This window comes from Labrus bergylta, chromosome 22, assembly GCF_963930695.1.
Source record: "Labrus bergylta chromosome 22, fLabBer1.1, whole genome shotgun sequence".
Classification (NCBI taxonomy): domain Eukaryota; kingdom Metazoa; phylum Chordata; class Actinopteri; order Labriformes; family Labridae; genus Labrus; species Labrus bergylta.
In genome coordinates, this window is record NC_089216.1 from 20,247,556 (window position 1) to 20,275,188 (window position 27,633).

The window sequence follows — 27,633 nt, forward strand, 5'->3', positions numbered from 1 at the left end:
GCACAGATTTAAGAGATAGCTAGCTGAAGCTAAAACATTGCCGGGCATGAAAAGTGAGACCACAGTTATATTTGAATGATCTGACAGCTCTCCCGGCCCACCACAGAACAAAACCCAACTGCTGTTTTTAAATCTCTTCCCTCTGTCTTTTTATGTCTCATATTCCACCTCTTGCACTCCTGAACACCTCGTGTGTGTCTGAGAGTTTCTGATCGACAGAGAAGAGAACAAAGTTTTGAGCAGATCAGGCTGAGAGGGGTTCCTCATCCCTGCCAACATTCTGGCATTTACAGGGACGCCCTGAGGAGCGCTGGACCTCGACCAGACCTGATGCCCTCGTAAGCATTCAGAAAACACACACGTGGACACACACACACACACATGTATACACACACACACACACTAGCCAAGAGAAAATCCACATTAATGAGCACACATGTTTATGATACCTGACGGAAAAATGCAGAAATAAACAAAACACATGCATTAAATCATACTTTGACACCTGCAAATGAGTGGAAGTAAAAGTCACACACACTCACACACACACACACACACACACAAACACACACACACACACACACACACACACACACAAACTCACACGCTGTAATGAGAACAGCTGGAGAGGGTGCATGAGGGGGAAGAAGCAGGGAGGGATGGAGGGATGTCCTCTGCTTCTCACCTTGACTGCCAGACCCTCGCTGTGCGTTTGGGGATTTTCCAAAGGGAGCCAGAGTTAACCTGCCTTACCTCTACACTACATTTTTCATCTCTCCTTCTCTACTCCTCCTTTTCTTTCCCTTCCTCTCTTTCACTCCCCCCTATTCTCTCTCTCTTTTTGCATGCCTCCCATCTTACTCTATCAAGCGTGTGTGTGTGTGTGTGTGTGTGTGTGTGTGTGTGTGTGTGTGTGTGTGTGTGTGTGTGTGTGTGTGTGTGTGTGTGTGTGTGTGTGTGTGTGATGGGGAAGGGGATGGGGATGGGGATGGGACAAGGTTGGGGGGGAGGGGGTCGATCAGAGTGCAAGAAGGGAGCTGAGGAAAGGAAGCAAGAGTGCTGACTCAAAAGAAAAAGTGACAAGTGGTTTCTGATTCAAGTGAGGAAGGTCAGAGGAGAGGAGTTGGAGGCGAAAAGAGGTGTGGGCGTGCAGGGAAAAGTGAGTGTGTGTGTGTGTGTGTGTGTGTGTGTGTGTGTGTGTGTGTGTGTGTGCAGGCAGTTCAGTACTCTCAGGTCAGACTGTAAGAAGACTTTGTTGAAAGCTTTGTTGAGGGAACTGACTAATTGCCAGTTTGCCACCTGACAGGCTTGTGTGCGTGTGTGTTTGTGTGTGTGTGTGTGTGTGTGTGTGTGTGTTTGTGTGTGTGTGTGTGTGTGTGTGTGTTTGTGTGTGTGTGTGTGTGTGTGTGTGTGTGTGTGTGTGTGTGTGTGTGTGTGTGTGTGTGTGGCAGTGTGTGGCAGTGTGTGGCAGTGTGTGGCAGTGTGTGTGGCAGTGAGAAAGGGACCAAGAAGCTCCAACACAATTTGAAAACATTTATACTTTTTCACACGAGGTAAACGATGAATCAACCTGTCACTCAACATTCAACATGGTCATAAAGTATTGAGTCATATGACAGTATAACTGATGATAGTTTACCTGCACTATGCACATGAAGCTACTTTTGAAGACAAATCTTCAATAATGATTAGAGACATTTCTGCAGACTAAGGTGATAATCCTAATTCTTCACGGGGCTGCAGAGCTTCATGCTGATTTTAGAGAAGCTGCATTTTAATATTATGCATAATGGATCAAGCAGCATGCAAACTATTTAAAAAAGAAAGTTGCTTTGGCAGTTTTGAAAAAGAAAAATAGTTCAAAGGTATTTTGTTGAAAATTAAGTTCACTGCTTACCAATCATTGGTTTTTGTTTTTCAAAAACACCTAGTTTGACATTTTGGCCATTTCCATCTTTTTTTATTTATTTTTCCAGAAGTAATGTTTGGATCATGGAGAAACTTCTGCTCTTGAAAAATGAAACAAATATGGAAGCTGAGGATCGAACCCCCACCCTAAGTGAGAGACGACCACTTCTTCCAACTCAGCCACAACCGAGTAGTGACCTACAGTAAAGCTGTTTGCACATCTCATGAGATGACCTTGGCTACTGCAGTAAACATGCACCCGGGCCAAACTGTGGACATTGGAGAGACACCATTCTCCATGTTCAAAGTTATCGTTCTTATTAATCAACTGTTTAAAAACAACTATTTTACGGGGTAAAAGTTACATATTGATACTTTAAATGTATGTTAAACATCCAGTGATGATTCCAACAAGTAGGAAATGTTTGATCATTGTCTTGTAAGCTGGTCATGGGCTGGCTGTACAATTTAACGTATGACATAATAACAAACATGAATCCTAAAATGAATACAACCTGAATAATCTGAACTGATTATGAAACATGAAAAATCAAAAGACGAACACGTTAGAGAGGACGCAGAAGGACTTTGTCTACCTGCACTAGGACATGTAACACTGTACGAGTAAGAGGCATTCAAAAAAATATAAATATAAATATAAAAAGCAAAATTATGGTTAATCAAAAGCTATGCACACACACAAAAAATTTTGTGTTAGAACAAAACTGATCCTATTTGTATTTGTACAAATTTGTACAAATACTAATTTGTATTTTTCGCAAAGTGTACAGAATGTGTGGGTTGTGGCGCTCTCCAAGGTGCTGAAACTGCTGCTGGAATCTGCATCAATACAGTTTGCTCTCCCTTTCCTGTTTTCATCAAGACAGTCACTAGCTGGAAATTGTAAGCAATATTTAACATGTTGTAGCATGTAAACTTCCTTTATTTCCCGCAGATGTTCTTGACCAAATGCATCTTTGTAAAGCCGTTCACCTACCTATAATTATTTCGGGTGCTAAACTTTACAGTTCAGTGCCTTGCTCAAGGGCACCTCTGCAGTGCTGGCACCTCTCTAGCTACCAGACCAATTTCAGACTTGGTTTAATCTGCAGACTTGAACCAGGCACCCTCCAGTTCCCAAACCCAAGTCCCTACAGACTGAGCTAGAGCCGCCCCAGTAGTACCTGGAAGTAGGTGAAAAGGAGGCTGCTGATGCAAAGATTTCATGATTTCATGTAACTATGCACGACTGCAATTCATTTAATCCTTTTCTCCATAACGTTATTCAAACTAAATATATTGTATATACACAAAGATTTAGCTTTCCCTGTTCTAAAAAAGTTTGCACAAAAAGTTAAAGAGAACTTCCTTAAAAAAAAATAAAATAAATAAAAACGTCTCCGAGTATATTCTCATCCCTTCAAGAATTCTCTGACCTACTCTTCACAACAGCTCTGCAGGAAAACCAGTGAACTAAATATCTTGACGAAACCATGCTCATGCACACACACACACACACACACACACACACACACACACACACAGGCACACACACACACACACACACACACACACACACACACACACACTCCCGCTTGTACACTTATTATCTTCTAGTCTCCACAGAGAAAGAACCTGCTCACTGTTATAGAACACAGAGAGATGATGGATGTGGTATCTCTCTGTATCACCAAAGACCATTCATCCCAAATAACCACCGCTGTAAGATACGACGGCGAGATGCTCAAGTGTGAAATTTATAAAGAACTCTCCACTCCTAGGAAACAAGGAAGAGTATAAAGCCTGTATACTTGACCTGCTTTTAGTCGTTTGTGCTTGATAAACTGTGAATCATTAAATAAAACGTATCAACCTGTTCATGTTTCCCTATCTTCTTGTTTATGTATTTATGGATTGTTAGTAGTGATCAGAATGCAGAACAGCTCACCCCTTTAGGGACGCTCATAACTCTTGTCAAAACGAACCAAGGCTATTATTTTAGCTTTTGAATGGAGCTGCAGCATTTTCTCATGTCACCTCTTCCTCATCCTTCATGACACCCCCCACGATCCTCCTTTAACCCGTCCTTCTTTTTCTCTTTTCTTTTCTAATATTTCCCTTTCTCTGTCACTTCCTCTTCTCAGAGGTTGTCCATGTGAGCAGAGGTGTTCCCCTTTTAGCGGCTGGCTCCTCCATGCGTCTCTGAAAGCAGTCCCCAGTGGAGAGCTTAGGAGAGGCACAAACAGAGCAGAGAAGAGGCAGAGAGGAGTGAAAAAGAGTGGAAAACAAGCAAATAAGAGGTATGGGAGTATGGGAGAGAAAGGGGTCAGGGAATGATTAAGCAACAAGGTAAGAGAAAAGAAATGAGGGGTGAGTTTGTGTCATGTAGCAGGTTTCTATATGCCTGGTGAAACAACCTTTATGTTCCACTGCAGAGAACACAGTCTCTAAAAATGTGTCCTTTGAATAAACTGTGTGAACTTCCAATCCAATTAGATTTAAAGCTGACAAAATGTTAGCTTTGACATAAGTACAACTCTTGATGATGAAATCAGATAACATCCCAAGAATGAAATGTCAGGGGGAGTAAACAGTAAGTACAAAGAAAAAGAGAAAGAAGTTGAGGAAGCTGCAGTAGCTGTACAGATGTGGGTTGTATATGAGTTGAAAGTAGGAAAAACTGTTGTTTGAAACCTACATGACTGCCATGTTCCAACACAATACCTTCTCTGACCTCTTCTACTTACCCTGTAACTACTGTGTATCCCCCACTGATGTTTTTATATTTCATGGGATTGTACATTATTTCATCATCAAGATATTTTTTTTTATTGTAGAAAGAGAAAATATTTCCAAGCCAACAGATAGCACAGATGCTAATGGGACCAGAAGTTTATACATTTTATCCAACAATTCCAAAAGTACATCAGCATGTCGTCTGCATAACGGCTTATTGTAACCAAGTGGCAACCTGAGTTGTTAAAAAAGGAAGCCAATACAGACGTGCAAAAAACTGCAGCTGTATACCATCACAACATGGTGAATCGAGGATCTGTTTTTTTTTGTCTTGGAGCAGTTCTTTTATAGCATCCCAATCATCCCGTTATGGGCAATTACAACATGTGTGCTATATAAAGACCATTTCCGAGAAGTTTTTTGGCCGGACAAACTGGTCTATTACCAGGAAAGGGTGGGTGCTATGTGTGTACATGTATGACCTTATGACCTGGCTAAATTCAGAGGTTAGATAACTATTGGTTTGTGCCTGTTGCTGTCCAGATTGTGTGTTTCTGTTATGATTCAACCTTTCAAACTACAACACCGTTTCGATTATATTTAGAGTTAAGCATACATTGCATAATTAGGGGCATTACTGAGATGAATGACAAGTTGGTGCATTGTAGATGTTAAAGTTAAAAAAAGAGAGAAAAAGTGCTTGGATTTTTTTTCTCCAGCACCCAGTACATAAACATTCCCAGATGTGCTTGCCTTTTTCAATTTTTTTCTAATAAAAAAAAAAAAAAGCAAGGCACAGTGGGCGCTGGATCGAATAGGTTTGAATTAGCAATAAAGATCCGCAAGTGACACACAAGGTTGGCTCATGTTGGCTCGAAATGTCACTTGTTAATAAATCCTTTACACTCCTTGGTGTACAAATCTTTTTAGCATTGTAGCTGTTTGCCAGGAGGCTTAAGACTCACCTCAGCTCCATCTCATTACCAGTTTTGGATTGTTCAAAAGTATGGTAGAGGTAACATTTCCAACACAGCGAGCACCATCATTGGACTACAGCAGGGGTTCCCAAACTTTTCGGCCTACAACCCCTAAAATAAAGTTACCAGAGACTGCAGATTGGAGATGGCAGCTCAAAGTTATATGCGTAACTCTTCATGAGTATCCCCTCACATTTACTGTTGTCTATTCAAATCTATTTTTGGACTTGAACTCAATTTAAACTTCTCTGGACCAAAGTGTATGTATGTAACTTCTTATATAGATAGATAAATAGATAGATATATGTACTTTATTGATCCCAAACTGGGAAATTGTGAAATATTTCTTTCAGCATCCAGGCACTCTGTGGTTTACATGTGATATAGCTATGTTTGTATCTCCCCTTAAACTGCATCTGAAAAGAGGCAGTAAGTGTTTTGTTTCGGCTCCTCTTGTTCCCCACCAATGATTCTCAGTCTTGGGCCGCAAATGGAGCCATGTTCATCTTCTGAGTGTACATCCACAAAGTCATCCCGTCCAGGTAAAGTTTTATTAGGCCAAACTGGTCCCGGGTATCCGAGTCCGGCCCAATTACGTCTGCCTGCCTCTGTCAGATTGTTTATACCTGGCTGCACATGTGTGTTTTTTAAGGGATGTGGAGGGTGGCTAAATTGCACAGGGGATGTTATGTGTGTGTGTGTGTGTGTGTGTGTGTGTGTGTGTGTGTGTGTGTGTGTGTGCGCGTGTACAGTACAGGCTCTGTGTGTTTATGTCTTTTACAACATCTACCCCCCTAAAATCCTCACATTACTCCTCCCTCCCTCTACGCTGCCATCTCTCTACCCGGGAGGCTTTCCCAGAGCACACAACTAATAAAGTGGGCCAGGTCGGTGGCTGAGCACTATTTTTATCAGAAAGCAATTTTCAGGAGGTGCCCACAGGTAAGCGGGTCCCAGCACCTCACACAATGGAGCCCTGACAAGGAGTCCCCCGCCCCCCTACCTCCCTCCCTTGACATCTGCAGAGCTGCACCTGAACGCAACACTACTGCAAGTGGACTTTACAAGTCACCACATAGACCTGAACCTGGTCCATGTATTAAAAAACATGACTTCTAAAAATGTATATTGTACCTAAATTCCAGGAGACGAAAAAGCCTGGTCACCTCAATTTAATTTATTTTATTACCTAGGTTTTATTTGGGATTTGCAGAGCATTAAAAATGGGAGAAAGACAGACATGCATATGAAAAGAGATATATTAACCAGATGAAATGAGTAGTGCAGAGGTGAGGGAGACTGAGGGATTGATGAAGAGGAGGTGTGTATTGTTGGGGATGTGTAAAGACAGATGGATACACACCCACCATCTGGCCTCTCTCTCTTTGTGCAGATGGACTATCAGGAGCTTAAATGAAAAAGTTTCTGAGTCAGGCTTCACTTATTACTGATTATTATCGCTGAACTGCGGCAAAGTGAAATGTTTAAGTTTATCAATGGAGGTCACCCTGTAGGCTTATAGGAAAATGTTTGCTGAGGTTTTTTTCTCTATCTCATACTTTAGCTTATTTTATCCCTGCTCACTTTCCGTCTGGATTCACCTTGAAGGGGTAAAAAAAAAAACACAAACACCTGGATAAATTCGAACAATTCTGCTGAGGTGTGTCTGTAACGATTATCATTTTAATAAAAGTGCAAGCTGCAACAAGTTGCAATAGCTCTCCAACACAGAAGCATGCACTGTGGACTAATCTAAAGCCCTTTCCCCTTACTTTCTTCCTAGTCATTTTCCTATATAGAAATGCTTTGCTTGACCAATTTTCAGACAAGCAGAAGACAAAGTGATTGGGTGGGGAGTCCCTCAGGGAACTGTAAGCGCAATCACATTTTTTAGTTGAACATGCCAATGCAGCAAGAACCAGGTTGTAAGGGTCTTAGGAAAATCTTTCTTATGCAATTATTTTTTCCTGAACCTTTGATGTACTGTCAACTATATTTCACTTATAGCTAACGTTATTTCCTCAGAGCCATAGCAGGTTTAAATCAGTCCACTGAATACCCCCCCTTTAACTGCCTACTATTTTGTTAATTAATTATTGCACAACACTACTACCTGCTATTCTTTTTCTTTTATTGTGTCTCATTGTTGCTTTTTACTTCTTTTTACTCTTGCATTGATGACGAGTTGTACAGGTGCAATCACTATAAAAAATATTCCATTCTTTTCTACTCTAGTACATGCTATTCAATTTCTTTACAGATTGAATTTGAATACTGAACATTACAGCAGTTTATAAAAAATAGGATCACCTGTTAGTGATTTAACTCCTTAAAATGTAGTTTAAAGGAGCAATATGTAACTCTGACACCTAGTGTTTAAAATGGGTACTGCAGTCCAAATTCAAAACATCATAGAGAGCTGTCTCCCCCCCGCCCCCTCCTCCCTAGAGTCAATACACACGCAGGTTGCCATGTCACGGACTATGTATCTTCAGTGTTTATCCAGCTCTGCATGGGTCTGTAAACCTTTCTGTGTTCTAACCTCTCTCCATTTTTCAAAAGCATCTCCAATATTTATTCTAGTTTCACCACGTTTCTGCTCGTGGAGATTTGAATAAAAATGCTGAGGCTTTTTGCCCGCTTCCATCGCTGCAACACCTGCTTGTTTTACTGTTTTGTTGGGTCCACAATGGCCTTGTCTAAAAAACTGCCTTCCTTCTCTGTTCAAATAAAAAAAAAAACGAAAACGAAAACGAAACTTATATTGCTAAATAAGAAGATTTTTTATACAGCTTTTCAATGTATTGTAAACCGCCTTGTCTGACACCCACCCTGTGGTAGCAGTTACAGGAATTCAAAATAACTGAATAGAAATGATCTATCATGTCACTGAAGGTCATGTTTGCTTTTGAAGGTCATTAAGAGGCATCACAACTAATTTAAGTCTGTTTCATAATCAGTAAAAAACTCCTCACCGGAGGTTAAAGAAGAGTAAGAGTATTTTTTATTTGTGTTTCATTTTTCTTCTGTAAAAGATTTGACCCCCCTCCACCCCAACCCCCCAACCACTTACTGTATGTTTTCTCTAGCCTCCTCTGTAACTGTATCTCACATTTCTAAATCAGTGTGTGAGTCACATTATCATGTTACATCATGTCATCTCTGAGCGTGTCACCTTAATGTGTCTCGATCTTGCTGCATTACGCCCTTACAATTAACATTCACCTGGGACAGCTGTCATCATGCTGGCAGGGGTGGGGGGAGCGTTCGGCTGAGCCAGCATTATTATGAAACACATCACTTGATTGGTTTCTGAAGACATGCGTCACTTCAATCAACATTTAAAGGGACATACTGTCACACAAATTAGACATGTTTTATACCTCTACATGCCTCTGTTGTTGAAATGTCCTTGAAATATTGGAAATGATTTTTAGAAAATCAGATTTTTCTGAACGTATATTTTATGGGATGCTTTATAGTAAATAGTTAAAATATATGGGAGGATAAAACATAGGAAGGGAAAGAGGCGACTGTGAGAGGAAAAGGTTTCAGGGCAGAAAGGCAGAGGATGAAGGAGAAGAGAGAAGTAAAGGACGGACAGAGGACAAGGACAGGAGATAAGGGACACATCAAGAGCGGGACATATACTCTGAATAAAAGAGGTTCACAGGGGTGGGGGGGGTGGGGGGGGGGGGGTGGGGCGGTAGAGCAGACAAACCACAAGAGAAGCCAACAGACACAAATGGCCGGACGGGGAGCGAGACGGAGTGACAGGCGAGTAAAAGCCGAACAAGTGAGACAGAGGGGTGGGGGGGTTAAAGGGAGGAGAGGGAGGAGAGGGAGGGAGGGGAAAGAAAGATGAGCGTAGTGGCGGTTGTTGCTCCCAGCGGAGACGTTATGTTCGCTCCAAGTCTGGGCCTGTCAGGCGATCCTTCTCTTCCTCCTCTCACCTCCCAGCATCCATTCCTGCTTCTCTCCTCGTCCAAGACAGCGACAACAATCAGGCCTGTTTGTTATTACTGGTTGAGAGATTCAGCCTGTCCTGTCAATCAAACTGCCCCCTGCCACCCCCTTTATCCTGGAGGACTCGAGGAGCACTCGTCTTGAATACAGATTTGATTGTGTGTGTGTGTTTGGTTTGGAGACACACAAGGAAGCATTGTGATTCACGACAAGGTCAGAAAATGAGCTTTTCATTCTGTTTTATTTGAAGCTCAGGTCGGTGCGTCTTTTTTTTTTAAGCCAAACTCCATTTGCACAATTATAATGGAAAAAGCAGAAAAAGGGATTCTTTACGGTGACTCACGCCTCTGTTCTCCTCCTCACCTCTATTATCATCTCGTTTCATCCTCCCGCAACAAGAGGCTCATGTAAGGACAAAAAGGACATTTGCTCCATCATTTAGCCCCGCCACTCCCGCTCCCTCTTTATTGATCCGGTGCACACAACAGCTCACAAACTCAGGCAATAGGAAATGTGTTGTTTTTCTGCACAGTAGATTACTTTTTCTGGTTAAGTATATACAGCCTTGTCTCTCTGCATTCCTCCAGAGTGTGTAAAGAACCTCCGAAGTGGAACCCGGGCGATCCTTAAATATCTCAAGGCTGAACTGGGGATGCCAAATTCTCTCCTGAGGGGGCGTATCGAGACACAGAAGAGAAATGTTCATCCCTCGTCAGTAAGTAATTCTTGTTTATTGCATCCTTTGTCCTGGCGGGAGCTGCTTTCACTGCGGCTATGTTAAATCTGTCTGCAGGTTCAAGTGTGAGGCTGAGGAGATGAGGATTTACTGAAAGTCGCCTGTGATAAATATTTAATGCTGTGTGAGTTTGCAGGACGAACACCACACTGCAAACTGAAGTAATCAAATGTCATTTAGGAAGACATATGAACAGACACTTTAGTTATATTGTTTTACGTCAGATTATTACGCTTTGATTAGTCATGTGTTCTATCAATGTTTTTTTTATCATTTCAAAAGAGGAACTGTTTTTTCAACAGCTTTTCAATAAAGCTCAACAGTGACCGGCAGAGAAAAATAAACAACTGGAAAATAGAGGTACAAGACTGTGAAGAGTGAAAGAACTACACATCCCACAATCCATTGCGATTCCAACAAGACCCAACTGTTACGCCCCGCCATAAGGCGGCCCTATGGGGCTAATAACAATCCACACATTGACCCATTAAAATACTTAAAGCACCTTAAAAAAGCCAAAACAAAGGGATTCATTACAATATGACACACTAACTGATAACAAAGATCAAATGAGAAACACAACAGTCTCTGTGTGGTAACATCTAGAGGGGGTGGGTTGTTTTCATTGACATTTTAAGGCCTAGAGCATTGACAATACAATTCAGATCCCTTTGATCTGAGGAGATGTTTGTGTTGGCCATAAATAAGTCAATCAAAATGTCTTCATATTTTACACCATGTAGTTGTACTTTTCCAGTATAACATCAAGATGGCCATCAACTGTCTGATTAAAATATTTAAGAACTAGCAAAATCCAAGATTAACTTCATCAAACGCTCATCAAGAACTCATAAGAAAACGATAATTCATCCAATTTCACACTTGAACCTGCAGACATAAAGGCGGAGAGTATTGAATATACAATCCCTACACAATGCCAGCTGATATGAAGCGGTGTAATGCACATTTCAATCTAGAGGTTTAATACATGGGGCACCACCCTCGACTGAAATAACATGTTTTACAGGATTCAACCTCTGAATGTGTTCCCCATGGTAGAGGGGGTCAAACAACTGACAGCAGGTTTAGCTAAAAGGCCAAATAACAACAAAAAAGGGGGAAAAAATGAGTGGATGTATGTTTTAGTAATACTATAAAATAAGTCCTAATAGGTGTTTTCATCAATGCAATTTTAGGTAAGTACATTTCTATAAGTTTATATTATTAAGGGACCATGGAAGAGACGCTGTTTGTCAACAGGCAAGGCAGGAAACTGCTTGGGGATCCAGGCCAGTAAGGGACCCCCAAGGGCTGACAAACTTTAAACCACAGCAGTGACTCAAAATGTGCAAATTCTGCAATGACAGTAGGATACCTCCCTAAAGGGGCCCCATGTGACAGCACTCCCTCTCCTTTGAAAACCAACCTTTGTCAATGAAGGAAAACAAACAGGAATCATTCGTCAGGGAGTGACAAAACTAAGAGGCGGAAGCGTTGGGACACTGGCAGACATGATGGTGATGAACACGGGTTGGAGGGGTCTCCCAATGAATTTTTGCCAAGGGCCCCAACAGACTCTAGAATCGCCACTGGACCCTGGTTTATAACCTTGCTTTGTCATTGAGCAAATGTCTAAATTTTGAGAATCATACAGGACTGCTGTGCTGTTGCTGTTGCTCCAGCTGACCTTTGACCTCCCTGTGGAGGAGAATAAGAAAAAAAGAAATCCTCTTTGGGCATTGTTGACCTTGACCAATAATTGCTTATGGGACTCTTTCATGCCCTTATCAGTTATGGTTTTCCTTGAGGCAGTGTTAACTGATTAATATCTTATATAAGAAACCAGCTCAGAGCACAAAAGAGAAACATTACACCACTGTAAGAGCTGTGTTACAGGCTGCTCAATGAGCGTGTAAGATAAACTTAGGTCACTGCAAATCTTTGAAATATTCAAGGTGATTTCATTTAATTAAATGAGGTGCTCAGATGAAATTTCAATGATCCTTGTGGGGAGCAGCTGATATTATTAGGCATCAATAAGCATAAAACAAACAGCAACTACTGAAGATAATACACAGAGAAAATTACAATAAAAGATGCTTTAAATGAGAAAGATGAAACTGATAAACAAAGATCAATGATGGGGCTTAAGAAGCTGGGAAACTGCTTTTCTCTTCTCTCTGAGCCATTACTGGCAAATGTACAGCTGGGAGGAGGCACTTCATTTTCAAATCCTTTAAATAAGTGTTGTAATTATCTGTGTGTGTGTGTTTGTGAGTCTGTGTGGTAGTGGAAGGGAACGTCTGCCACAGAGGCCCATGAAAGATTAATGCTGAGTAGCCACTGAAACACTGCCGCAGCAGAGGAGAGCCTTTTGGTATTGCTACAAAAAGGTAAGAGGAAATACCTCTACACCTTGGTTTCTGCCTTTTTCTCTGATTTTGGTGGAAAACACTCCTTAAATTTGAGCTGAGTAAAAAACATAAACAAAAGATATAACTGCTAGTCTTGTCTCATAGGAACTGCTATGGCATGATCCAAAATGCTACTTGCAGCTGTGAGTACATGCACCATGAAGCAGGGGGTTCTGGGATGTCTGAAGCAGCCTGTCTAATGTCAGCAGTTGCGTGCCTCCTTTAAAGCATGCAGGGTCTCTGTATACAGAGGGCATGTGGAATTGTGGGTCATGAAATCAGACAAATGACCTGAAGCCAATCAATCACCAGATACATGAAGTCATTTTTATGTGGTTTTGATGTGAAAAAATTGGTCATAGCAGCTTTAAAAGGGCATGAGAGTATCTTTATCAACCACAGTCAGTTCCCCATCTACTGTATGGGAGGCTTTGCCTACCTGCCCCTCCCTCCCTCCCCTCAAGAGTCACAATAAACAGCTATTATCTCAAGCATCTCTTTCATGATAAATCTTGAACACAAGCCCCACATAAGAAATTAAACAACAGAATTCCCTCCTCACTCACAGTCTCAAATCAGTTTCCACTACAGCAAACAATTTGTACTCATGACCTAAAATAAAACATGGAAAGATATATTTTTTTAAATGTCCCAATGTTCCCGTTGAACTTTTGAATTGAGGTTAATTCTTTGAATGCTTGCTGTAATTTCCAGTATCCTTTAGGGGAAGACGCAGGGACCTTGTTCCCAGCACATGACACTGATTACATAACCAGGGTGTTAAAGGCCTGCTCTGCCTCTCTACAGACCCCTGAGGGCGACCATGCCCTCCTCCTCCATTTCTGCTCCGTCTTCCTCTTTTCCTGTCTCGCTGCTGCTCACGTTCAAACAGAACAATAGCAGAGGAGGTGTTTTAAGGTGAAAGAGGGGGAAGAATCCTCCTCCTCTCCTTTGTCCTCCCCCATTTCTCATCTCAGAGGGATTTTCTCCTTCTGCTCTCTCTCTCTCTCACTCTCTCTCTCTCTCTCTCTCGTTCCCCGTGGTTCTTTCCCTCGGTGAAAATGGGTCACCTTTCTTCTGCCAGGAGAATGCCTGGGATAGAGTAACCTCTGTGTGTGTGTGTGTGTGTGTGTGTGTGTGTGTGTGTGTGTGTGTGTGTGTGTGTGTGTGTGTGTGTGTGTGTGTGTGTGTGTGTGTGTGTGTGTGTGTGTGTGTGTGTGTGTGTGTGTTTGTGTGTGCGCAAGGTTTTATCTGTCTGGAGGGGGTTCCAAGCCCTGGAAAAGTCATATGCAAGGACCATTTTCTGGGGCTCATTAGGGGGAAAAGTTTATTTATCTTGGTGGGTAAGGGTAAAATATGCAGTGGCAATACTTTTGTCATTTCAACAAGATGTACCTAGAGATAAGACTACACCTGACAAGACTTTTATTACAAAGTAAAACTTAGCATTTCAGTCAGACTTGGTCTAACTGTCATCTCAGCAATTTTGTTCATTTTGGTTTTCCCCCAGGGGGCATGCATGGGCCCAACTTTGGGCGTCACTGACATAGTGTTTACCTCTTGAATGCTTTGATGATGAAGCATCATTGCATTTAAAGAGACACACACACCAAAACAGAGCGTTCTGAGAGAGCTGGTTTATACAGGGTCACAAACCTCCTCTGGTGCTTGATTCATGTTATATTTTGACTAAAGCACAGCACAGATGTTTCATTTAGACCACAGGGGACTGTTTGAAAAGGTGGAAAAGAGGGAGAATATGTCCTCTTTAAATCAGAGATATTTCAAATTGATGCACAAGGATTGCCTTATGCTTCCTTGAATTTCTCTTCCTGATACACAAGGTACCAAAACTAAAAGAAAACTCCAGAGCCAATCAGAACTCAGATCAAAGTCAGCCTTGCAAACAACTAAACATCACGTTGTGTGACCTTTGAACCAAAACAGTCTCCAGACATAGTCAAAGCTAGAACGGAGGACAAACAATAGGGAATGTGGATGTCTATGCGTCGGCAGTGTAATGCTCACACAATGTATATGTGGCAGGATGAAGCTATCTCCTCTCCTCGTATGCATGCGGGGAGGGTCAGGTGGGCTTTGAAGTGAGCGCACCGAAGCACTTCAAACAAGATCTCACACGCTTTGTTTGTGTGCCAAGAGAAAAAAAGTCTGGGAAAAAAGAAGGGGGCTTTTCTTTTGCATCCTGATACAGTGCACTCTGATCCACCCCTCTGTCTCTTCGTCATCTATTCTTCCATCTCCTTCTCAAATCTGCGGCCTCGGCTTGTGCTGTGACTCTCTGCACATCAATGCGAGACGACTCTCTGGAAGCGCTGTGTGAGCGGTTTTCAACTGTCGTAGACGACAAGTGCCGCTGTGACCGAGAAGGAGGGAAAGTGTTTCATGAACAGATTTAAACAGACATTCACACAGTTTCGGATGTCACCACCTCAGCTTGATGATGTATGAGTGAAAGAGAAGCCGTATGCAGGGATACGACTCTTATCAAAGGAAACTGCTTTCTACCATGAGTCTCACATGACAGTAATGTGTGTGTGTGTGTGTGTGTGTGTGTGTGTGTGTGTGTGTGTGTGTGTGTGTGTGTGTGTGTGTGTGTGTGTGTGTGTGTGTGTGTGTGTGTGTGTGTGTGTGTGTGTGCGGACAGTTCAACTCAATTTCTAATAACACACACGCAGTACAACATCATTCATTCATATTCAATTCAAAAATATCACAAATTTAAATGAACTGCAACATTTTTCTGAATAGATTTAAATTATATATATCGTTAACTTTTAAAAAATTATTTCAATTGTAAATAAAGAGATTTGAAGGTAGGGTTGTTGTTCTGTGGTAGCACAGAAAGATCTCAATATAACAAACAGAATCTTTTGATTCATCACACTGAGCACTATCACACAGAAAAGCCCCTCTGAACAACTCTAAAGATAGTAGTGTGATGTATGTCGAAAAAACTATGGCAACAAGTGGAATAACCTTTTAAAAACACGAATACAGTATCATAATTTATCCTTTTATTAATGTATCCTATTATCCATCCATTTTCATGTTCGGGGTTGCGGGCTGGAGCGTTTCCCAGCAGCCACCAGGCGAGAGACGGGGCACACACCTGACTGTCCGCCAGTCAATCACAGGGCTACAACACACCTACGGCCAATATAAGAGTCACCAACTGACCTATAGCATGTTTTTGATCTGTGGGAGGAAGCTGGAGAACCCGGAGAGAACCCACACATGTAAAGGGAGAACATGTAAACTCCACACAGAGAGACTCCTGTCAGACGGGGATTCAAACCAGTAACCCGCTAACCCTTGGAACGGGAGGGTCGCAGGTTCAAGTGCCAGTGCAGACCTTCTCTGGAAAATGGCTGTGCCAGTTCACTTCCTGAGCACTGCTGATGTGTCTTTGAGCAAGGCAACCCCAAGGACCCCAAACAGCTCGGGGCCGCTCATGTGCAGCCCCCTCACTCTGACATCTCTCCATTAGTGCATGTACATAGGACTCCAATGGTGCACATTTCAGTCTTCTGTATGTAACAGACTACAGAGTGTTCCCCTTGTGGGATTAATAAATGATAACTTCTTGATTTTTTCCAGCAGATATCAAACTTGATCTTTAGCTCAGATATGAGTATGTTCAGGTATGTACATGTTCAGGATGCATGTGTGCTGTCTCACAGGAACATTGGCCCAGTTGCTCTCCACTGGATGCCACTTTGCCATGTGACACATTATATTTTAAAGTCTTTAATCGTCAAAGTACGATGAAGACAGTGTCGGGGTGGTCGTGATCAAATCTTTAAAGGCATTACTGTACCGAAGTGTAGAGGTAGCCCTCGCTGTTCATGGCAACGTAGAGCCCTGTCTTGGTGCTCTGGATGGCCACTATTCTGAGTCCCACAGGAATCAAGTTGAACTGCACTGTGGGGAGAGAGAAAGAGAGAGAGAGAGAGAGAGAGACAGGAGGGATGTTAGAGCAATCATTCTTCCTCTTAAAAAGCTCACAGTGCTTCTTCCTTCCACATGGTAAAAGACAATTGCTTTCCAGCCTGTCTCTTATTTCAACCATCCCCTGTTGTACAGTATATCAGTCAGAGGCGGGAATATAGGAAGTGTGTGAAAAAGAGAGAGTGAGAGGCAGGGGAGGATTAGGGGAGGGAGATTTAGGAGGAGAAAAGTCGGGTACACCGGAGGTCAGACAAAGACGGGAGTGACAGGACGGAGAATTCCCCTTCGCTGGAGAGAGAGAGAGAGAGAGAGCGAGAGAGAAAGAGAGAGAGAGAGAGAGCATGGCTTAGCTGAGAGCTTTAAAAAATACAATACATTAGAAAGTGACATCTCCTGAAACCTGCTTTGAATTCCTTTCCTGTGTCCTGACACAGTCAACAGCACTTTGTAATGCAGTTTACTGAATCCCCTTCATACGGAGCCTTGGATCTCTTATGTACATAGCTTTCCATATAAACTAACTTCAGCCTGGCCACTGGAGCAGCACTCACTCTGTTTATTTGTAGGGTTGAACCTGTGTGTGTTTCTGCATGTGCCTTCCTTTGCATTCCTCTCGAGTGTGTGCCGTCTCAAACATCGCCTTATAAGATGTGACATGGGAAGTTGAGTGATACTGACACACCAGCCCTCCCGGCTGCCAGCTGCTCTGTGGTCACCATGTCATGATGAGCAAACACTACCATGACGATTAAGTGTTTGGATATGAGCAGGGGCGTGAAGGCAGAGTTTTTTTTAAATCGGGGTGGCCAAACTGGGCAGTGTTGCCAGGTCCGCTTGTTATAAGTGACTTTGGGTTTGTTTTTCTGAAAAGTCGCTTGCAAATATCGGCTTGTTCTCTTAAGTGCAGTTGCTTGTTTGGACTTTCTTTGCTCCCTGTATGAACCTCCTACTGATTCACTCCCAATTCTCCACAATAAAGCCAAACACGATCGCGATAGTTTGTCCTTTTCCAGGATCCGTCCAGCCCGCCCGCCCCTACACACACACACACACACACACACACACACACACACACACACACACACACACACACACACACACACACACATGCACAACTACATCTGACAGAGCAACAATGTCCTGGAAATAAGGGTGGGGGGAATATGGAAACACAACCCGTAGCCACCCCTATGAAGACACCCCTGGATGTCAGGAAAATAAAGGAACATTTGCATTTTTGCAATCCGACGATGGAAGTCGCTATGTTAGAATTTGCTGTCTCACCCCCCCCCCCCCCCCCCCCCCCCCCAACATACAGTGTGTGCCATGAAGATATGAGCTATCGAGACCAGAATCATTTACGTTTTAATATGGCTGCATGGATGAATTATAGAAGTGGATACAGCATTGGAGTCTGAGCAGAAGAAGTCTGAATCCCGTGTTAAAGTACCTGGATCTTCCTCCTTACTGGGCCCATGTGCATCCAGTGGAGTCACAGTGTTGAGGCTCTAATGCACATTCAAAAATGTTTTACAAAAAATCTCTTGATTGTATTTAACAACCTTATGACTATAAAAAGCATTATTTAAAGGTCCCATATTCTGCTTTTTCTGGTTTTATATGTTCTTTAGTGTGTTTTCCAAGTGTCCTGTGCATGTTTAGGCACATCTATGTGCAAAAATTCAAAGTCTGCGTAAACGCAGCTTCTCCTACGTCCTCCTGTTAGCTGTAACATTAACTGCATGTAATGCTCGATTCTAGCCCCCCTTGATAAAAATTTGTCAGTCCAACATCATTGTCAGTGTGAGATCACTGATCTAAGCCCATTGGCTCGTTGTGGCAAGCCCTGCAGCTCATGTTGCACGCCCGTTAACTTCTGTAGCACGCCCACGATACGCTGTAGCCTGCGGTAGCACAGTAGTGCTAAGGTCCTAAGAACCGTGCTGAGCAACTGACCAATAACAACAGAGCGGATCGGCAGACCAATCAGAGCAGACTTGGTCCACGTGGGGTCTAACAGTGTGGGCTCAACAGAGCGTAGCTGACGGACTCAGAGCGGAGAGGGAGCAAGGAGGAGCAGTACATGAAAACAGACACTTTTTTCAAACTTTACTTATTGTGAACATACAAAAGTAGGTACATAGATTAAATATATGAACCCCAAAAAGGGCATAATATGGGCTCTTTAAGTGTTCATATTGGGAAGTTGATTGACCCAAAAATAAAAAAATCCACTGATTTATTAACATCTCTTTCCCAATGTCAGCTTAGGGGAAAAAATATTTTTGTGCCGAATGACATCACATGATGTCTCAATACCAGGTTCACCCATCATGTTAATTTGACTTTAACGTTTGGTGCTGTTCCTGGGAGCTTGGGGTTGTATAGGACTTCCTGTACTTTTTTTAGTGGACACTTAAGAAACTGCACTTTCTGCACTAGGTATATTCAGATGTTTTTTTATGAGTGAATAAGTAGGAGATCCAAGTCTTATTGCATGGCTCACTCTGAGGACATAAAGGGCAAGTGGGAATTGAACCTGTGACACATAGTGATACTGTCAATAGCCCTGTACCACCCTGCAGATCCTACATGCCTTAAAGCAGATTTAAATCAATATTGAGTTCTTATTTTATTGAAGTAGGTTTTGCACAACTCCAACAATAGATTATGTTAAACGGGATAAGTCTAAATTCTGGAAATAAGAATACCAGCATCATCATTGTGATGCTGTTTGTGGCATAGGTGAGTTTTTTGTTTTTTTTTGCATTATAAAGTGACAGCACGGCTGTCAGAATGACAGATTTCTCACAGAGCTGAAAAATGAAGTCTCAGGAGTGTGTTTTAGATTCATGGAGCCTCGAGCTGCTTTTAAACTAATCAATTTCAAATCAAGAGTTCTGTCAACATAATGGATGGAAGTTAAGTTATCAGATGGAGATAGAAAGTCAATGCTGGCTCAGATGGAAGTTTTTGGAAACTTTTTTAAGCTTTAAGAAAGATTTTCTGTCACAAGTACTTCTTATCCAGAGGAGGAAAAACTTATGAGCTTTTATTTTATTATGAAAATGTTGCCTAAAAAAGTTAGAAAGTTGCTTGTTTATGTTTTTTCCTACCGATGTGAAGGATTTAAAATGTACTTTAAACTAGAATGCCAGTTCAAAAGATGACGTGTGTCCGGTTTAAAGGTGTCAAAGTCGGAGATGAAATCTGCACACACTCCTCTCTCTCCCCCCCCCTCTCTCTATCTTCAGGGCCCTGCTTCTATTTGCTCGATCGATCCCTGCATCTCAAACAGTCGGTTTCGCAAATGAACAAGGTGTCACCAAAGACTGCGGCCGCGATGACAAATAGAGCAGGGCACACACGCATAGCTCCTTCTTGCCCTCGACTCTCCCTTTACTCTTGGTTCTCGCTCTTTCACACACACTCACACACACACACACACACACACACACACACACACACACACACACCAGCAGCCTCGGTGGGGTTGATGACCTCACATAACCTGCTGCACATGGAGACACACTTTGAAAGCTAACTCAACCAAATAAGCTGCAGCTTACTGAAGAAACAGGTTTTTCTTCTACAGCTAAAAGTTCATAACTTTGTGGTTGTTATAAGTTATGTTCCTTTCTTTTCACAAATGGGTCAAAACACTAACTGAGGTTGATTCACTGAGAATGGATCGCCGCCGCTATTAGCTCTAAAAATTGTGCATCATTTGCTTTACTCACAAAGAATAACGGGCTAATGATGCTCAGGAGAAGAACACCCATAATGATGTCCTGCTCCGTGCAGTTTGTTCCTGTCTTGTGTTTGAATGCGGAGCAAAGCTTTCTACACTTTTGCTCTGCATGGAGCTGCAGAACACTACAGTACTTAGTCCACAAACAGATGATGAACTTGGGGGTGAGGGGAAACCTTTTGAACGGTGTTGTGAGGCCAGAGCCGAAAAATGTGATGCACGTTTGATCAGGAAAACAAAGCTAACTCCCTGAATGGAGCAAGCAAGACGAACTCAAAGAAAAGAAGACTTCATCGAGCCAACCCCCAAACATCAGAATCAGAATCAGCTTTATTGGGCAGGTATGCTTAAACACACAAGCAATTTTACTTTGGTAAAACTGGGCTCTCTTTGTACAAAGGTAGATTATTAAATATGAACAATAAACACAAAAATAAATAAGCAAAGACTAATACGTACAAGGCTAAATAGGATAATAACATCTCAACAAATGTGATTGTTCTAATGCCAAATTGTTATGTATAGACCTTTATTTTGTATTAAAGAGTAGAATAGTTTTCCTGATCACTGGGAAGCGTGCACGTGACATCTCTTATAAACACTGTGGCGCAGTGACCACCAACTCTTAGCAGATTTTTTTTCATTTTTCCACTCAAATTGCGCGTGGCTATTTGCACCGGTGTTTGTGAACTATAAACACTTTTTGCAATGAGGCTGATTTGCATAGAATCGGCCAAAATATTCCCCAAATATTGCGTCAAGTCAGACAAACAGCACTGGCACACAAACGCGCTGTTTGCTCTGCAGCGCAGTCAGGGGTGCATTTAACCCTTTGCATGTCTTACGTTAATTGCACTGCGTCTTTTGGACTCATTTGCACAGGTTTAGCAGGCGCAAAAACTGTGCCATCCTTTTGTGAATCAGGCCCTTACTGCCCATTACTCATTCTGTGAAAGACTGTCCAAAAATAAAACTAAATATGCTAATGCTAATGCTAGTGCTCTAGTGTGCTCTGTTTCTGTTTCTTCTGGTTTAACCTTTGAGACTAATGGTAGCTTGATTACCTGGCTAGCTACAGCTGAAACAATCTGCTAACAACCATTAGATGCTGATGAAGGGTTTTTTGTTTTAAATAATTTTAGTCAATTTCTGCCCTTGTTGTTTTAAACTTGAACCTGTCTATGACTGGAAAGCTCTACAAGCTGAGGAACCGTAATGGGACTCAGAGAACGGTCGATTACCACCCTCTCTCCACAGTCATTTGTCTTTTGTTTTTCCTTCATCTCCTCCCTCTGCATCCATCTCCTTTTATCACTTAACAAGAAAGAGCGTGCTTCCTCTTTCATCCTCAATCAAAAAAGCTTTTCTTATCAAATGGATCACATAACTTCATGTCTGGGTAATAAAGGCATCCCATCTCTCTTTTATTTTCCCTTCTCCCTCATCCCGCTCTCTCTCTCACCGTCCTATCATTTGCAACGCTTTCTTTCTCTGCAAACTCACAGAGGAGGTCGCTGGATTAATCAAAAGTCTTTTGAGGGAGAGACGGAGGGATGGGAAAAGGAGAAGAGGGGAGGGAAATGAAAGGAGGGAGAAGGAAGAGGAGGAGGGTGTTGCCAAATCAATCCCTCAAGTCAATTTGAGGGCTTGAGATCTTCAACACAATAAATAAACAAGGAGAAAGTGGAGATGGGACGAGGGAGGGGACACAGAGTTAAGCTGAGCAGAGGGCATCTGCAGGCCTGCACGCCGCGTTGCCGCTCTGCAGTAGTTTATTGTGCAGCCCAGTTGGTCTCTACTGGAATGAGAAGGATTATAGTCATCTGTGAGAAGTCGCATAGAGTTTAACTTCTGGACAGTCAGCAGAGCTCTTTGTTATAATTCTTGTTTGAGTGAAGCTGCTGAATGTAAGCACTGTAATGTGCTGGTTACTGAGACTTCTGAAATGGTCTTTAACTCGTGCCAAATAAGCTAAAGAAATGAACTTAACTGAACTCATCGTGTTCAAAAACGATCATGGCCACTGCATCGACAAGCAAGCACACAACGCTTAGCTCTTCAAACTAGCAACAAACAGAAGATGTAAATATAGCCTTGAGTATGAAAAAGCACAAGCTGACATGGGCTCAAATTGAAAGTAGTACAACCTAACTTCATACTGCAAACTAATATTCTACTCTATGAATCATAAACCATACAAACCACTACAATGCAATCTATTTGGCAGTAGTATACAGGAACTTGATGTATTCTATTCTATTCTATTCATATGTTGCTAATAATATAATGAAATGCTAACACTTTCACTTAAGTTCACAACATTCACCAATAACTTTTTGCCAATTAGTGACAGACTGCATTCATGTAGAATAAGGTACTAATAAGCGCTTAATAATGACAAAAAAGCAGCCAGAATGCTACTAATTAGCATGCTCATAAGCAGCTACTATGTTACTTATTAGCATGCTCATAAGAAGCTACTATGTTACTTATTAGCATGCTCATGAGAAGCTACTGTGCTACTAATTAGCATGCTCATAAGCAACAAGTTAATGGTGAATATTGCGGGCTTACTTTTAAAAGTGCTGCCAATGAAATACATGCACACTGATATCAAATGTTTTTCAGAAGCTGTGTTATGTGCTTCCTGGAGCATCCTGTAAAGCCATGTTTACATAAAGTGCTCTCAGACCTAAAAAGAGTTCATCCTCTGCATCAAATGTGTTCTCTGTTGACCACATTTAACCATTGACTCTCTGTAGGTTCTCCTCCGCTCTTTTGTTGATATTGTGATCTTGTCAAACTAAACATAGCATTGATATGAAGGCATATATTGTCAGTATATAGCGTTGTATAGTGGACTCCATCTGCCACTCCCGGGTTAATGTTTTTATGTCACCTCTTCCCTCAGGAGACCCCGCTGTCTGACAGGGATGCTCTCCCCCAACTACAGAGAACCAACCAACCCGCTCTTCATCAAACGGAAAACACTAAAACTAGAGGACTTGGTCGACTTTAAAACCACTCAAATCATGTACAAAGTTCAAAATGATCAGATACTGAGCAGTATCCAAAAGTTTTTTCATCAGAGGGAAAGTAAACACAATCTCAGAACCAGCAGTAAGGACCAACATGAAACTACACTGTATTACAACGAAGGGTGTTAATTTATGCAACAGCTGCAATGATGAAATGAAAACATGTAAAACATTAGGATAGTTTTAAAAACATTTTCAAGAATAATATATATAACAAATATAAAATTGAACAGTCAATGAGAAGAATGGAATCAATATCAGTTGTAAGGTCTGTACCGTCTACCAATTAATGTGTGTAATACATTATATCTGTTGCTTTTGTTACTTAGTTATCTGATTTTATTTTTTAAAGCTTAGTCTTGGATTAATTTATTAAGCTAAAAAGATAAAAGGGGTAGGACTGGATCAGTTATTTAACTTCATCCTACACCCTTTTCGAACATGGACTAGTTAAGGAAAAAAAATCGAGCCACTACAGAAAGTATGCTTTGATTGCTCTTTGCTTTGTTTGTAATGTATATTTTTATTTTATTTTTAAAACATGTTCAAAATGAAATAAAATGAAATGAAATGAAAAGGTGCATGTCTGAAATACCAGATCAGGAGGATTTAAGCGGCAGTACTCCTGAATTTCTCTAGAATTTTTTGCGAGTGCATGTGTGAAAATGGCTACAGCGAGGCAAAAAAATGACATTCACACATACTGTAGGGGAGATTCAGAGTCGTACAGTGTTAGGACTGTCGGAGGAAACAAGACTATCCAAGTAAGAACCCATGCATGCTGTGCAAGAACATGCATGCTCATAGAAATGCCCATACCAGAATTCAAGAGGAAACCTAAGAGTCTTGCCCAAGGACTTTCATAAGACTATTGTTGCATAAAACTATTGTAACTATTATAACTATTTTTATTTTTCAAAAACTTAATCATGTATATACTGTAATATTATCCTCTCACCGATCCATGCACACTGCGTATGTAAAAACTGCAAAAACTCTACCTCATGTATATTAACCATCTGTTACATAACTTCATATTTATTATCATGTTCATCTCAGCATTTTTTTGCACTACTCACCACTGCGCTATTCTCTTATTTAGCCTTGTATATATTAGTGTTTTTTTTTTTGCTTATATTATGTTTAATGTGTCACTTTGTACATTGAGAGCAGTTACTGAAGACAAATTCTGTGTGTGTGGAAGCATACATGGCCAATGAAGCTGATTCTGAATCAAGGACACATTGGACATGTGGCTGCAGGAGCTGTGGATCAAACCCCCAACCTGCCAATGGCGGGGCGACCGACTCTACCACTGAGCCCCTGCAACCCCATTAAGACATCCTTTTCTCTGTGTTTTTCATTGGTTGAAGTCAGCAACTTTTGAAATGTGAGTGGAATTGGAGTTGAGATTTGACCTCTGTCAGGTTCATTTGACTACCAGTGTGTTTATCAGATTAGCAGATCTTCTTGCTCTGAGGCGATACTGCTAACCACTGTGCAGCCCCTTATCTTGAAAGAAGACAAACCACTGCAGAGGGATCAGTACAATGACAGCGGAATTAATAAATCTGTAGAAAACAAGTTGATTTGAACCGCCAGTCTATATTCACACGCTGCCATTTGTGTTGTTAAAAAATGAACTCAGCCGTCTCAACTGTAGATTAAGTAACTCGTAGCTGAGCTTCACGTCTGATTTCCCAGGTGGTCAATGACTCTGATGACAAGACAAGTAACGTTCATTCTCCTGTTGTTTAACTTCTACCTCTTCCCCCAGGCTTTCCTCTCCATAACTGATTTCTTTTATCTGTCTTCCTTTAAGTCCATCTGTCTCTCTCTCGCTCCTTTCTTCTACTCTCTCTTGTGTTTTTTTTTCCTCTTTTCACTCTGCCTTGTCATGAATTAACAACCTCTTTCTTATCTCACTGTGTGTTTTTTCTTCTTCACTCCATTTTTCTTCTTTATTTGTTACATTTCAGGTCCCTCATGGCCTGCTGTCTTTCTCTCCATCCTGGGAAACCAATACTTTTCCATAGGACAAATCCATTCATCTTTGTCCTATTTTACCCCGCAGCCCTTTTCTGTCTGTCTCTTCATCACTCTTTCTTGCCCAAGTCTCCCCTCTTTTATATCTCCTATCCTCCCCTCCAGGGGTGTGTCCAGACTTTTTGAACTGGGGTGGCCCAACTGTGGCACTGACTTGTTCAGGGGTGTCCAGTTTGTTTACACAAACATGAATGAAGAGCAATTATTAACCCCTTCTGTCTGAACTAATCACATTGACTTTTAAGTAATGGCAAGAATTCAAAAAATAATTATGTCCAAAGTCACAATTCAAAGTATTTTAAAAATTGCTGCTCTTCTGATATAGACCAAAAAAACGACTTTATTCTTTTATTCTTCTATACTTTAAAGGCTTAAAGCGTTCTCCTTTCATCATTATTATCGTAAATTTACGACTATAATCTTGGAAATTTAGTTTAAACTGAACATTTTTTATTTTTATTTTTTTTAAGGTGTCCCTAATCCTCCGTCATAAAAGTATGTTGCACCCCAGCCTGAAAAGTGGATTTTAAAATAAGTCCCACCTTTGGCAAGGACAAAAAGTCAATAATAGTCAATAGTTTTGGGGTGGCACCTGGGTTGGCCAATAAGATTTCAAGGGTGGCCCATGCATACCCTGGCCATCCCTCTGGACATGCCCCTGCTCCCCTCCTGCATCTTTTAAAGGGATACTTCACCTGTTGAAACATGAATCTGTATTGACATTGGGTCATATATGTAGTAGAAATGTGAAATACATTTTGAAGTTGGTGCCTTCTTGGCCGAGAAAAGGCAGAAAGTGTCTTTTTGGCTCATGTGGATGAAAGACACCAAATCCCAGAATGCACAGCACTGCAGACCACTCCCACTAAGGTTTACAGACATATTTACTTCAACACATAAGGCCATTTCCTCAACTGATTCCGAGATTTCTTCCAGAATTGATCTTGTAAATTCCTGTCAGAAAACAGACTCTATGTCTGTGTCCATAGGCAAACAGTGAGAGCACCGACACTACCAGTCCGCCCCAGCTCGAGCCGGCCCGGGCTCCACGTCTTGCCAGCAATATAGCAATATAACTGCGAGAAGGTTGCTGCCGACAGGCTGGTCTTGTGTCTCGGCTGCTGTGTGTGATGTGCTGGGTTTGTTGTCTCGTTGCTCTCCACACTCTATGAGATCTGAACTGTTAAATCTGTCATGAGTTGTCATCATGTGTGGTGTCTCACAATTTAAAAATCTTTGAAGGTGTGCCATGCCTTAGTATTCTTCATGATCCTCTTCTCATCCTCACAAGCCCGCTCCAGTACTCTTACACCTTCCTCATCTTGCTTTCCATGTTCACATTTTCTCTTAGATGCTGCAGCCACGACAGGGTGCAAAGTTTTCCTCATTTCCATTTCAAGTCTTGAATCCTTTTTCTCTGTGCCCTCTGCAGAAGTGTTATCGAGCACTGGGGAGAGTTAAACAGAGCAGAAGCGTTGTCTTGTTTCCAAAGCAGAGAAAGCGATAAGTAAAACTGTCCCTCCAACAGTGTGAGATAGTAATTACAGTGGATAAAAGTCTGGGAATCATGTTCTTACTTATGGCTCTTCATCACACAAAAGTCAATAGCTTTCATCTCCCTCTGTCACTCTCTATACTTCTCTTTTCTCCTTTAATCTGTTCTACTCTCTAGTCTGTCAAAATGGCTGTCTTCCTGTCTCATCTCGGCTTCTCACTCTCCTCCTCTCCAAGAAACAGAATTTACAAAAATTCAAATCCACTAACAATCACACCAGCGTCTCCGACACTTTCTCAGAGCATTTATTCTCTCTGTGCAGCCTTTTATTTTTTTTCTATTTTTAATCTTCCCTAAGCTCCTCTGAGAGCTGTTTCCTTCCATGTCTTTTTTCTTAATCTAGCTTTTTAGTGACAGAACCCCAGAGATGCTTGTTATGCCCCTGTCTAAAATCTGCTGTTGTTCCTATAGCTGTTTGATTAACTCCATGGACACAGAAACATAGGCAAAGGCTAATGCACATTTAAAGGCCCTGAAAACTCATTTTCTAAGTCCTCTTATTGGTCACGTTTTTTTGCTAATGCACAAAAGTGTTGT

At 41.6% G+C, this 27,633-nt stretch overlaps 1 protein-coding gene across 1 annotated transcript in view; it reads right to left on the bottom strand.

The window, feature by feature from the left end:
- fgf11a (fibroblast growth factor 11a) overlaps positions 1-27,633 on the bottom strand; it is a 122,015-nt gene that overhangs the window by 23,912 nt on the left and 70,470 nt on the right. Inside the window, exon 4 of the mRNA XM_065950618.1 lies at positions 16,576-16,679. Coding sequence (XP_065806690.1) covers positions 16,576-16,679 — 104 coding nt within the window. The remainder of the gene's footprint in view (positions 1-16,575; positions 16,680-27,633) is intronic.